At 39.0% G+C, this 14,153-nt stretch overlaps 1 protein-coding gene across 1 annotated transcript; it reads left to right on the top strand.

Annotated features, from left to right (window-relative positions):
* The first annotated feature begins 2,085 nt into the window (after positions 1–2,085).
* On the top strand, positions 2,086–12,830 carry LOC103059298 (uncharacterized). The gene is made up of 6 exons (XM_007444464.4): positions 2,086–2,481; positions 3,159–3,210; positions 4,072–4,259; positions 4,779–4,937; positions 7,393–7,503; positions 11,066–12,830. The coding sequence occupies exons 1-6, from the start codon at positions 2,335–2,337 to the stop codon at positions 11,183–11,185; spliced, it is 777 nt and encodes a 258-aa protein (XP_007444526.1). The 5' UTR covers positions 2,086–2,334; the 3' UTR covers positions 11,186–12,830.
* The last annotated feature ends 1,323 nt before the right edge of the window (positions 12,831–14,153 follow it).

Here is a 14,153-nt window from a genome sequence, read left to right on the forward strand (position 1 = left end):
CCTCCTGTACAATGTTACAGACCTCCGTCCATAGTTCTTCAGGCACTCTGTCTACCAAATCTAATCCTCTAAATCTATTCATCACCTTCACTGTGTACTCACAAGGAATATGATCTAAGTCATACCTGAGTGGTCTAGTGGTTTTCCCTACATTCTTCAATTTAAGCCTAAATTTTGCAGTAAGAAGCTCATGATCTGAGCCACAGTCAGCTCCTGGTCTTGTTTTTGCTGTCTGTATAGAGCTTCTCCATCTTTGGCTGCAAAGTATATAATCAATTTGGTTTCGGTATTGACCATCTGGTGATGTCCATGTGTAGAGTCGTCTCTTGTGTTGTTGGAAAAGAGTGTTTGCTATGACTAGCTTGTTCTCTTGACAGAACTCTATTAGCCTTTGTCCTGCTTCATTTTGTACTCCAAGGCCAAACTTGCCTGTTATTCCGATTACTCCTTGACTTCCTACTTTAGCATTCCAATCCCCTATGATGAAAGGACATCTTTTTTTGGTGCTAGTTCTAGAAGGTGTTGTAGGTCTTCATAGAAGCGGTCAACTTCAGCTTCTTCAGCATCAGTGGTTGGGGCATAGACTTGGATGACTGTGATATTGAATGGTTGGCCTTGGATACGCACTGAGATCATTCTGTCGTTTTTGAGGTTGTACCCCATTACTGCCTTTCCCACTCTCTTATTGACTATGAGTGCAACTCCATTTCTTCTAAGGGTTTCTTGCCCACAGTAGTAGATATAATGGTCACCCGAATTAAATTCACCCATTCCCGTCCATTTCAGTTCGCTGATTCCCAAGATGTCGATGTTCAGTCTTGTCATCTCATGTTTGACTACATCCAGCTTGCCTTGGTTCATAGATCTTACATTCCAGGTACCTATACAATATTGTTCTTTACAGCATCGGACCTTCTTTTCGCTTCCAGATACATCCACAGCTGAACGTCCTTTCGGCTTTGGCCCAGCCGCTTCACTCTTTCTGGAGCTACTTGGAATTGCCCTCCGCTCTTCCCCAGTAGCATATTGGACACCTTCCGACCTGAGGGGCTCATCTTCCAGCGTCATATCTTTTAGCCTTTTAACATTGTCCACGGGGTTTTCTTGGCAAGGATACTGGAGTGGGTTGCCATTTCCTTCTCCAGTGGACCACATTTTGTCAGAACTCTCTGTCATGACCTGTCCGTCTTGGGTGGCCCTGCACGGTATAGCTCATGGCTTCACTGAGTTACGCAAGCCCCTTCGCCACGACAAGGCAGTGATCCATGAAGGGGATCTTACAATACATCCACTCTACTTCTTCCCCATTTTACTTTTTGTATTACTTTTGTGTCGTGATCATCCTTGCCAAATGGAAAGACAAAGTAAAAATCAAACTGATGAATAGTAAATCTAACTTTTACAATATTTTACCAAGTGTAAAATATTGTAAAAGTGCCCAAATCTACTAAATTGGTGGTTTGATGCCAAGGTTCAGTACTAAATTCTTCTTCTGAATTCCAGTGTGAAACCGTGCCACCAATTTCAGGGTGAAATCATGCAACTAAATGTTAGTGTAAACAGTCCATGGATGTCCTAATTAATTCACATCTGGGTGCAGTGATTCCATAGGGGTCCTGCAGAGAGAGAAAAAAGACCAGAAACTAGGATACTCAATAGAGTTAGCCAAGCAGCCAACAACCATGGTCTGAACTCCTCAACTCCTCAACTAAACATGAACCCTAGAATTTATGTGTCTGTCTGTCTGTCTGTCTGTCTGTCTATCTATCAATCGAATTTGTCACCACCCATCTCATTGAAACGACTCTGGGCAGTTTACAGCAAAGATAACATTCATTATAACACAATATAAAACAATCCTAATAATTTCCAAGAAAGATGGAGAGTTGACGAATAACTCGGGGAGCATCGTCAGAATGCAGAATGCAGCCTTTTAGGTAGAAAGCAAGGTAAGTATTACTTTAATCAATGCTTTCATTCCCTGAGATTTTCAAACAAGACGTGTTTTGTTTTTTATGAATTTGCTAACTTGCTTCTAAGCTTTTTTTTTTTTTCATGGCAGGAAGCAGAGCAAATATTCTTCAGATGAGTAAACATTCACCACTGAAAATCCCCAAAATGAACCCCCCCCCCAAAAAAGCATTAGAATATGACCTGAGCCTCTGGAGGGCAGCCAATCTCTTTCTTTCCCACTCTTGTCCAAAGAACTGGACCCCGAAGCCAACAGATTGCACAACTCTGGGTGGAGAGAGTGGGGGCCAGCTGGGACTGCATGAGATTTAACTAGGAAGAGCACAAAGCGGTTTGTTAGTTGGGTCTGAGCTGGCAAGAGAGATGGAACGACTGAATCCACGCAGCGTTCTGGTGACCGGGTCCAATCGGGGTCTTGGCTTGGAGCTGGTCAGGCAGCTGGCGAGGAAGAGCAATCCCCCACAATGGATCTTTGCCACTTGCCGGGACCCAGCTGGACCCCGTGCCCAGGTAAGGCCTGGGGTGCCTTCAGCTCTATGTGGGAAGAACAGGGACATTTTCTCTAATGGCAGTTAGCTTGTGTCCTAGGTGGTCATGGTGGAGGCCTGGCTGAGTGAGGCATAATGAAGATTAAAAAAAAACAAACCAAGTTTATTAAATGAAAATGATTTAGATTTGAAATAGCTTAATGATGCTTTTCCTGGTGGAATTAGGGAGAGATGAATAGTGTTGAGGCTAATTTCCCCCATCAATTGATTAGAAAACCATTAAAAAGATCAATTATTTTCAAGTCTCGGAATATAAAGGAGTGAGATCATTTCAAAGACCAAGTGACAAAAATCACTTTGTCACAGGTTTATAAGTGCCATTATAATTAAAATATATTGCAAAACCGAAAGATCTTTGCAGTTTGCCAAAAAGGTAGCTGCTCTGTTCTTAGAGAGGCCAGCTTAAGAACAATGCTAGTTGGAAATTTGGATAAGAGAATTTTTTTAGGACAGGATTGGTAGGAGAGAAAATACTGCCTTAATACAGATATAGTTAACAATGGTCTCATCATGATCTGGGAATGAGACAGGCAATGTCATGGAGGCAACACGCTGAAAAAAATGTTACCAGAATTTGTTAATACCACAGCTAAGTGGGGAAGGCAATACAGTAAGTCTAAGGATTTTTCTATCTTTCAGGACCTGAAGAATTTGGCTGCCGAACACCAGCAAATTGTGATAATTCCACTGGGTATGTATACTAAGAATTCCTTTTTTCTTCATGAATTGGGAAGGAAAAGAGCTGAAATTCAACACCAGATTAGATTATGCCAACTAGGCATTGATAATACTAATTGGAGTAGACAAACAATAGATTGCATTATAATTCGCTGTTTAGACAGAAACCCAGAAATGGATTTCAAAAATGATTGGATTTGCTACCAAACAATGAAACAAATATTCTGCTAGACAGATGCTCTGGAAGGTTAATATCCAGGTATGAACTCAGCACATTCCAACATCGGATAAACACAATGAGCAAATCGGTGCCGTCTCTTTCTAATCTTTCAAATAATTTTTTAAAGTTATTTCATTACATCAAACCAACAAAAGATATTGTGTGCATATGCCTGTGTTAACAAAGGGATGCACCATTAAAACTGAAGAAGGGAGAAAAAGACGGTATCAGACGGAACAGTAAACACTGATAGTGATAAGGTAGACAACCTTCTACATGACCTTCATGGTCTGCATAATAAGCTAAATCATAAATCAGGGATTACAAATGTTTATGGACACGTTCTTGCACAAAACACTCTAACTTAAACCAGATCAGCTGTGAACCACACCAGAGTGGGTCTCTCAGCAGAACAAGGCTTAAGTAAGCCATGGCTTCATGCAACATTACCTCTCAACTACTTAAATTCCTTATTGGATTCCCATCACTGAACATTTCAAAAATTATCAATCGACCACATTTCTCTGCAGCATTGAGACTAATCTCACCTTTTAAAACAATTCAACAAAATACTGGTAAATTCAGAGAGTCGAATCATTGTGTGGTGCACAAAGCCAGATATGGAATAACATGCCTTTATTTTTCTTGCTGTAGACACTTGTGATCCATCCAGTGTTAAGGCTGCTGCAGCTAAAGTTACAGGACATCTAAAAGGGGCTGGGTTGAACCTGCTGATTAACAATGCAGGGATTTTAAAACTGAGTACTGTAGAGACGGAAACGCCAGAGAACATGTCTGAGGTGTACAAAACCAACGTCATTGGACCCATGATAGTCAGTCAGGTAAGGATACTGTATGGTCCCTTTATGTGGGCAAATTAGCTATTTGGATGGAAAGGTTCTGCAGAACAGATGCTGGCTAGTTTAGATTTTTTTCTGGACTAAAAACCTGTATGTTGATGCTGAATTTTGTCCACTGAACTCCCTGAGTGACTTTGTGCCACTCCCTCCCAGCCAAAGAAACTACCTCACACGTTTGTGAGGTTATAAGGCTAAACCATAACTTATATCCTTAAAAATGGGTTATGAACACATGAAATAAAAAATTGCCCCAGAGTTGCACAATCAAGAGACATTTGATAGGCTATGGATTGAGTGAGGATGAAAGATCATGTTGGTTGAAACAGGGATGAAAGTGAGGTCTACCTGATCAGGGCACAGCACATTTCTGACATTTCTTGGTGAGCAACTCCTGGATTCTGTTGGACCTTTCCATGATGAACTCATGTTGGTTAAGAGATGTCCTGGGTCCTTTTCACAGAGGGCATAGGTGCCCTTCATTTTTTTCCTCCCCTTCTCCAGGCATTCCTTCCCTTGCTGAGGAAAGCGTCTCAAGAAAGTTCTCAGAAAGGCATGGGCTGCAGCAAAGCTGCCATCATCAACATAACTAGCGAGTGTGGCTCCATCACAAACCTGTTTGCCTGGAATCTTAATGGGTTGATCTCTTATCGTTGCAGCAAGGTATGTACAAGCTGATGGAAAGGTGAAGGGGTTTTGTTATGGTTAATGTTGCAATAAGAATGTCAGTTTCACATTCAATTAATTTCCTTCTAAATGCCTATCAGATCCATGGGAAAAATCTATGAAAGCCAAGCCTCTGGATGCCTGCTCACCTAGGTTCATAATATACAGGTTATTGGTCAACGTGCCACTTTTCAGAGCAAGAGATGTTTCCAATTGTGTACAGATGGAGGGCCCACCTGAGAAATAATTTACCCATATGCTGGTCTATGACCATAATAAAGATCTGATTTGATTAAGTTACCCATGGAGAGCTCATTTCCTGATGCCGTTTCTTCTAAGCAATCAAGCAGTGACAGGCGCTTCCATGCCAACATCTTTTCCACTCCCCAATAGACCACACCAAATCAGCAGGAAACTGACTCAGTTCAACAGAATGTAGGCAAGTCCAGTGCTGATTCTCCTCTGATGCAAAGACTCCACATGGAAATGCCTAGGGGCTCCTCAACCAGTGCTCCACGCCTAAGTAGACTGGAAGAAATCTGATTACTGGTTTCCCACGATTAGGGGCAGCAGAAACTCAGTAATCTGCAAAGGGTCACTTGGAAGTAGAGAGATGAAAGATGAAGTGCATGTGAGAGGATGCATGCTGGCTGGGGAATTCTGGGAGTTGAAGTCCACACATCTTAAAGTTGCCAAGCTTCAGAAACACTGCTATACAGTACTTCATAATAATGCAGAGTGCTCTGGTCCTTTTAGGTTCAAGCTCCTTCTTCCTAGTCATCAAGTCTGTCTTTCATTTCATTCCTACTATTTTAGCCTGATACTGTACCACCCTATGTCTGACACCAAATGTGGCAGGGTTACACTGAAGGCATGGGTCAAACCACAGATCAAAAGACTGCTTTGCTTTTCCTTTCCTAGCTACAAACAGAGGAGGAACACAATTCTTTCTCCAGCCCTTTCCTTTATGGATTGAGAATCCCATTCTTTTGACCCAGGGCTTAATGTTCTTTCAGCTCACACTTGGCCCTACAGGTTTCTCTCCCCTCCACCCCAGTATTTCAGTAGGTCCTGTGGCAGGTTGGAGTTGCCTGATAATTTCTCCTTCTACTAGTTGCTTCTCAGCCTCTCAGTCCTCATCAGTGTGTAGAAGGGAGGGGGAAAACAATTGGTCACTGCTGGCTGGCTGTAGCTGCTCAGTGTTTTGGAAGACTTGTAAGCTTGTAAGACTCTGCTACTTCTCACTCCAGCCATGTCAGCTTCGGAGTCTCATTGCTCACTCCATCAACCTGTTTAGGTTCAGTTTCGCCTGCTCCACGCATGGGTGGCATCTCCCTCAGCTCTTCACTTCAGCTCCCTCTCTCTCTTCCATCAACACCCACACCCTTTGCCTTCAGTGTTTCTCTTTTGTCTCTCTGAAGTACATGTGTGATCTTCTGATCTCTTAAAATCCTACAGAATGCAAAACCCTAGGGAAGGAAAACTCACATTAGCAAATGTGAGTGTTTTTCTTCCACAGATTTGAGCGTGTGTGTGGAGGGTAAGACTGGAAGCAATTCATCTACACATGTTTCCAGCAAGAAACAAGCAATATTCAATCTGTTGTTTCTAAAGTGAAGTCACAGAAAGGGAATTCATCTCCCAGCCCACATGAACACCTCTCTAAAATCCCACAAAGTTACATTCCAAAGCAGGAAATAAAAAGACATAAATCATTATGATGTTTATATGGTTTGCCTTCTTAAAATTGATGAAAATAATGTAACAAATACAGCAATGAGTGCCTTAAACTTGGCAGAAACCTAAGACACATTGTTACCTGTAAAGCACTGTAACAAACTCATTAACAGTATTAGTAGACAGTGGGAATGTTTTCTTAAGCTGTCAAGATAAAAAAAAAAAAATTTGAAATTTGCTATAAATTGTCTCAGCTCACAACGAAAGGTACTAAAATGTAATTTCCTCCCTCCCTCCCTCCCTCCTCAACTGCCGAGGAGGAGATGGTCAACTGTGATGCCAACAGGCAGGCATTTGGGGGTGCTGAAGATATGTCTAGGTGTGCTATCAAATATGAGCTTGGGGGGGGAATCATGAGCTTTCCCTCCAGAACACCCTTCATCAAATAAGGGCAGAGAACATGCCCTGAGTAGGTTCAACTAAGGTTTTGAATAGATGTTTTTCTCCTTCTGTCAATCAACATTGAATCATAGCCAATAGGATTGGGGGAGGGGGGGAGAAGTGAGTCATATCTGGGAGAAGAGAGTAGGAGGAGATGATAGCACATCTTTACCAATACAACACATGAATGTTCTGGTCTTCTGCAGGCCTCTGGGGTTCAACATATTGCCCAAGTCAGCCTTTCAACTGCAGAAGCCACCTTTGAAGGGAATGGCATCTTAGAGCACTCAGATTAGCCATTCATTTATCTTCTCTTTCTTTGTCTCCCTCACAGTCTGCTCTGAATATGCTCACTAAATGCCAGTCCCTGCATCTTGCCAAAGATGAGATCTTGTGCATTACATTGCATCCTGGGTGGGTGCAGACCGATATGGGAAATGAACTGGTAAGTGAATTGGAGGAAAAAACAAACCTCATACAGCAGCCAAAAAACAAGTTTGTGCAAGATTGGTAGGATTAAGAGTGGAACATTCTGAAGAACTCTGAACTATGCCAGACCTGCTGCTTCTCCTGGGGGCTGTTTGGTGCTTTCTGGAAATAAATTGTCTGAACTGGAAAGACAAGGGTACTCCAGACCCCAAAGAGGCCTGTTTCATTGGAACACTATGTGTGGAACACCTTAAACCATTTGAAGTTTGGAAAATCTATTTCCTGAAACAGCCAAACCACCCCTGTAATGTCATGGCCCCAAAGGAAACTGAATATTCCAGAGTTCTCCAGAATGTTCCATTCCCAGATCAACAAATTCTGCACATCCCTAAGGGTAACTACCTATATGTAATTATCTCAGGTAACATTGGAGTAAAGATGAGTATAATAAAAATAATAAAGAGGTTTGCTGCATCATAAAGACTAAATCTGCTTTTAGACAAAGATGTTATTATGCAGTTTGCATATTGAACCGATAGAAGATCCAGATTTCCATTTTCCGTTTGTCACTCTCCTTAGTTTTTTTTCTTCTGCTTCTTTAGCACTTTTAAGAATAAAATGATTTAATACCCACATTATTAACTCTGATCTGTAGTACTAGGAGCTGTCTGCACAGAACCTGAGCAACAGTAATTGCAATGTTTTGAATGGCCACCAAGCTTAAACTGCCACAAGAATTTTGTTTTTCCAGCATTATATTTTTATATCATTTTTATTTTATTTATTAAATTTCTCACCCACCCATCTCCCCCCAATTACATTTTCCCTCCCGAAGTGAGGCTCACCCCTTCCCTCTGTCATTTAGAAGTCCCTCAAGACCCGGTTGTGCCTGGAGGTCTTTGGGAACTGGAGACATTCTTAGATGGCGCCACTGTAATTGATATTCTGCTCTCTCCGTGGGGTTTATATATTTTAAAATTTTAAATTTTTAAGTTTTTCATAATATTTTTATTTTAATAATCATTTTTTAATCCTTTTGTGATGATTGTTTTCATTTATCTGCTATTTTATTTAATTGTTGTACACCGCCCAGAGTCGCTTTGTGTGAGATGGGTGGCTATATAAATGTGACATATGAATAAAATAAATAAAATATTACATTACACTACACTACATTACATTACATTACATTATATTATTTGCCTTTCTGAAATGAAATAGGAATTAATTAAAGTTTTGGTATGTCAGAAATGCTCAGGGAGCATCTACCTATTTTTGGCTGATCTTAAAATGCATTAAACTAAGTTTGAATCAATTAGTACTTGGGTGGGAAATCACCACAACATTTCAGTAACTGTTGTTGGTACAACAGAATCAGGTGCAACTTAGCTTCTGGGTTGTGCAAACTCACTCACAGTGATTCTTTAATTTTTTAAAATAATTTTATTAGGATTTGAAACAAGAAAGATAAAAACTAAGAGAAACTAATATTTAGAATAAAGAAAACAGTAAAGAAAGGAAGAAAAGACAAAGCCAGAAAAAATGATAGAAAATATAAAGATATAACTTCCAATTTTCTTTTACAACAGTTATTAATGCAAATCAACCTCTTACTCTATGGTTACAGCATGACTTTCATTTTTCTATAATCTATTGTTTTTTCTAATTCTTAAAACCATATATCAAAAGTTCATTTTTTTCTGTTTCATGCAAAAAAGTCTGTAAGAGGTTTCCAGTCAGCATTAAACGTTAATGTCTTTAATCAAAGAAGTCAATCTGGCCATCTCAGCAAGTTCCATCATCTTCACCATCCATTCCTCCGTTGTGGGTAATGTCAAGTCTTTCCAGCATATAATAATCTTGCTGCAGTTATCATGTATAAAAACAAAGTTCCATGACTTTTCTCCAAGTGTTTATCCATCAGTCCCAAAAGAAACCTTTCTGGTTTCAACTGTATGTTAATCTTTAAGATCTTCTGAATTAGTGTATATAGTTGAGTCCAAATTTTTTTAGCTTTTTTACACATCCACCAAGCATGGTCAAATGTCCCCTCTTGTTCACATTTCCAACATAAATTTGAAGCACCTTTATACATTCTAGACAACTTTTCCGGTGACATATACCAATGGTACATTGTGTTAGAAAAGTTCTCTTTAAGATTATAATATTATGTAAATTTCAGTCCTTTTATCCTTATATCCTCCCACTATTCCATTTGCAAGTTATAACCAAAGTTTTTAGCCATTTTTATTTATTTATTTATTTATATTTCCAATTTAGACACCGCCCATCTCATGAGGAAGTGACTTACTTTCATACATTCTTTCACTTGTTCTCCTGTTTCAAATTTCAAATTTCAATAAAAGTTTATACATTATAGTACTCTTCTGCCTTCCAAACGTGCAGCCTTACGGAGCGTCATTGTGTTAAAGTCCAAAAGTGAATGTGTTAAACAAAGGAAAAGAGAACAAACTTCTCCCTTTTGTGTTTTGAATGCAGTAATTGCAGGTACATCTGCATCACTGTGGTTACAGTCAAGTATTTGGTCTACTCAAGTTACCTTTTTGTAAATTTACCTTTTGTAAATTCCACCGATTATCTACGGTCTTTGGAAAAAGCAAAAAACATTCCCACGGAAGGTCTGAGTTAATTGCCTAATTCAGTTACCGGTTTTTCCAATGCAGTTTTGTAGGAAAAAATTAATCTTTTAAAAATAACATCCCCCTTTATCTGTTTCTTATACCATCCCTTCTGAAGCTTTTTGCCAAATATTCTTTATACTTTTAAGTGTTTAAATCTTCTTTTAATTTTGTAATCCAGAAAAATATGAGGCTCACCAAGAGGAGAACTTAGCTGTTGTAAAAGAAAATCTCTCTCAGGCTGTAAACTAATTATTTCCAAATGTGATTAAGAAATTGGTCTTATTGTCCTTATAGGCTACACACACTTCCGTTTCTGCAGTTTACATATGGAGAGCAGTTGTCCGAAGAATGTGTGGGTTATTTCATGATCTCTCCTTTATCTGGAGAGATTTCAGCATCCAGTGTTGGCCCTCTGGGCGTTGATCTCTGCTGGGGCGACCAGACCGCCATTAATCTTCACCAGGCTCACTGTGATTCTTTAATCTGTACATGTCCCCAATTAAGTCAATAGAATCAAGTTTCATTAACTGAGGACATGACATGCAAGCCAGACTATTAATGTGCTGTTGGTCTCTCTCAAAAGTTAATGAAGCAGGACTTTCCTTTCCAAAAACCTAACCTGGTTCTTCTTCAGCAAGACTTGTCCTTTGATATAATTTCATTTTTTATGATGTTTTCTTGCAAAGGTAGGTTTGATATATGCTGTATTAAATTAACTGGCTTGAATTTTCCTGGAACCTTCCTGGATTCCCTTCTAAAAGTTGGTTTCCCATCACCTGCTGGAGAACGGAATCTGGGTAGAATCTCAGTCCAGAACGATTCTCTGGTTTTGATGCCCTTGGCTGTTATGGAATTCGCTGTCAGTTGATGTTACCTAGACTTTTAGACTTTTTTCCACTATAAACTTCTTTTATCACGCGCCTATTCTTTTTCCAGGGATTGCCCCCGCTGACAATCGAGCAGAGTTTGCAAGGTGTTCTGCACACACTTGCCGGTCTCTCCGAGAAAGATCACGGCACATTTGTTAACTGGGAAGGGAATCACCTTCCTTGGTGAGACAACCAAGAGTCTGCTTCTCTGCACTGCAGGACAACGTTCTCATCAAAGGCAATGCAGTTTTCTATCTCCAGTGCTAAATGTGTCCTGCTCTGGTGCACGTGCTCCAAATCTCACTTGTTTTAGCTGCTCTATCTGATGCCTATAAAATGTGGCTCAGCCAGGCTCTTTCAGCATCCATTTCTTCCTATGCTGTCTCGCAAGCGGAAGAGATCCCCCCCCCCCGCCGCCAGATTTCTAGCACCTAAACTATAGTGATGGGAGACTCCTGTGACTCAATTTCCAAAGGGAGGGATGTTTTGGAAAGGGTACCCATGCCAGAATGAAGTCCTAGAGCAGAGAGACAGACCAGAAAAAAGGAAATGGTTGGAGTGAGCTAGCTGTCAACCCTGGGATGGGTTGAAATCTGGTCTGTGCAAATGCTATCTTTGCTGTTATGTTGGTCTGCTCTGTCGAATGAAAAAGCAAACGCTTTGTTCCAAAAGTCCTATAAAAACACAGCCTTTTTTGTATCAGTTTTGAATGCAATAGAATATACCTTTAACAATTAGTTCCTTAAAGGCTTTTTCTTTTGGTACAGAAATGCCATCTGATACTCTACTGACAAATGTATCTAATCGATTCTTTTTCTTTCTGCAAAAAACGCTTTATCTTAGAGCAGCTATGGCCGAACACAAATATTTTTGCATCTAACTTTCTTAAAATATACTATTTTTTCTTTTAAAAATTCAAAGTGCATTTTTATGTTATCCCATGAAAAAGGGGAAAAAAATCAAAACCCTTGTTTGGGTAATTTATTGAATAGATCCAAGCAAAATGACACCTGAACCTGAATGAGGTGTTGAGTTTTCCAGAACTCCTCACTTAACAATACACTAAGATACACAGCTTTGTGAGTGAAAAATAATGGGCAGCAACAAAATCTATTTACAGTTGTCATCTGGAATATTTTATACTTTCAGGATATTGTTCTATTTTGTTAAGATTATACTGCATGAATTAAAATAAAAAATGTTTAAAAATCTCTCTTTTATTAATGATAAATTGTCAACTCATTAAGAATCATTGGCCAAGGAAGGAAGCAACTAGTAGTGGCTTTAAAGGTTTTGAAATGCTGGGCAAGGGGGGCGGGCATGAAAGGAGATTTATATCGTATGAGCAATTTATGAGTTCTGATTAATCTGATTCTTTTCTAAATCCATCACATAAATGAAAGGAAACAATAAAATGTTCTCTTCTTGATCACGTGTCTTTACGATGAAGACTTCAACCTGTCTTCGTATATCTTTATCTGATGTCATTAGAGAACCCAAAACAGTAATTGAGATTACTGAAATGAAATGTTTTGATACTTTTTGGATAAAAAGTCCTCATTTTCATCAGTATAATCTAACTCTTTTCAACTATATTTTTATTTGAGATCAAAGCAAATCCAACTAAGATTCTTGTGATATGGGAGAGCATAGATGACTTTTTATAATTTTCAGTTTTGAAAATGACATCTGATCACCCACCAGGGTACAGTGAGAAGACTGTGAAGTATACAGTACATTTCTACCAGATTAGATATAAATATTGAATGTTACACTTCAACTGAATGTATGCCAAAAATCTGTGCATTTTTATGACATAATTGAAATAAATTCTTGTCTTCAGTCATTGCCCTGCCAAGATCAATGCCTCCCTCAAAGGGTTCATATACAATTTTACATCCCATTTCAATGCTTTCGTTACTCATTTTTGCTAATGAATTAAACCAATTCCACCATTGTTTAAATCATTCAATTAACAGAGCCGTTGTTTTAGCCATCAAATAAGTGTTCTTCTTTTGTATTTAAGGCCTTTGGAGTGATTGGGTTTATATTACTTATTATTACACATGTATATTCATGCATACCTACATTCAATGTGAAAATTGTCTTATGGGTCAAGTATGGGTTCTTCTACCCTTCATGGATGATTATATTCTGGTAAAAGCACTTACCTTTTTACATACTTTATACATGTCCACAATATTAATTACATATATCTATATCTATCTATATCTATATCTATATCTATATATCTATATCTATATCTATATCTATATCTATATCTATATCTATATCTATATCTATATCTATATCTATATCTATATCTATATCTATATCTATTCTTCTTTCGTAAAGAAAAGTATCAGACATACTAAACAACAGCAAGATCAATTGCCACTGAGCTCTCAAGTTCATAAACTCTTGGTGTAAGCTTACATAATACTCACAATAGCAGGTGTGCCCTGTCAAATATGAGCACATAATTGGTTTTAGGACTATATGTCTATGTCTGCTTTTAATGCATAGACATGATTGAGTTGATCTTCCATCCTCTGAGCTTCTAGAAGAAGAAGAGTTCAAAAGAGGTAAAGCGAGAATCACTCTTGGTAGGCTTACAGGAACCTAAGATACTGAAGAAAACATGGCCAGGCAATTTAGATGCAGAGGATTTTTTTAAAAAAACACTCTAGTTTTAATTTTCATCTAGCTTCAATCATTCTGGATTTAGGTACATGCAGTTGCACACACATTTTCTGGTTTTCTCTAAGGCACTATTGAGAGGCAGAAGAAGACTGCTGCTTTGGGTTGACTGCCTGGCTATCAACTGACAGTAACTTTTGAGAACATTGAGTATGGTATCTACCAGGGCTATCTTCTAGAACAGGACTGAAGACATGATGTTGTGATGATTCTGGAAATTTCTTGGGGGTTGGTTCCAGCAATAGTCTTCCTGCCTAGGGGAATGAAAAAAGTTTGTCTTGACATTCTTGGATAACTTTATCTTCCAAAGGTGTGGCAATCTTTACCAAATAGGTGATGTTTGTTCAGCTCAATATGGGAGTTTCCAAGTTGACATTGCACAGAAAAAACAAGTTGTGATTTTGATAAAACTTGCAATGGTATTGCTCCATGGAAATAATTCAGGCACCTGCTAA

The sequence above is a fragment of the Python bivittatus genome, unplaced genomic scaffold, assembly GCF_059951505.1.
Source record: "Python bivittatus isolate LINGU-HERP-01145 unplaced genomic scaffold, Pbiv_v1 ctg000190_np1212, whole genome shotgun sequence".
NCBI classification, from domain to species: domain Eukaryota; kingdom Metazoa; phylum Chordata; class Lepidosauria; order Squamata; family Pythonidae; genus Python; species Python bivittatus.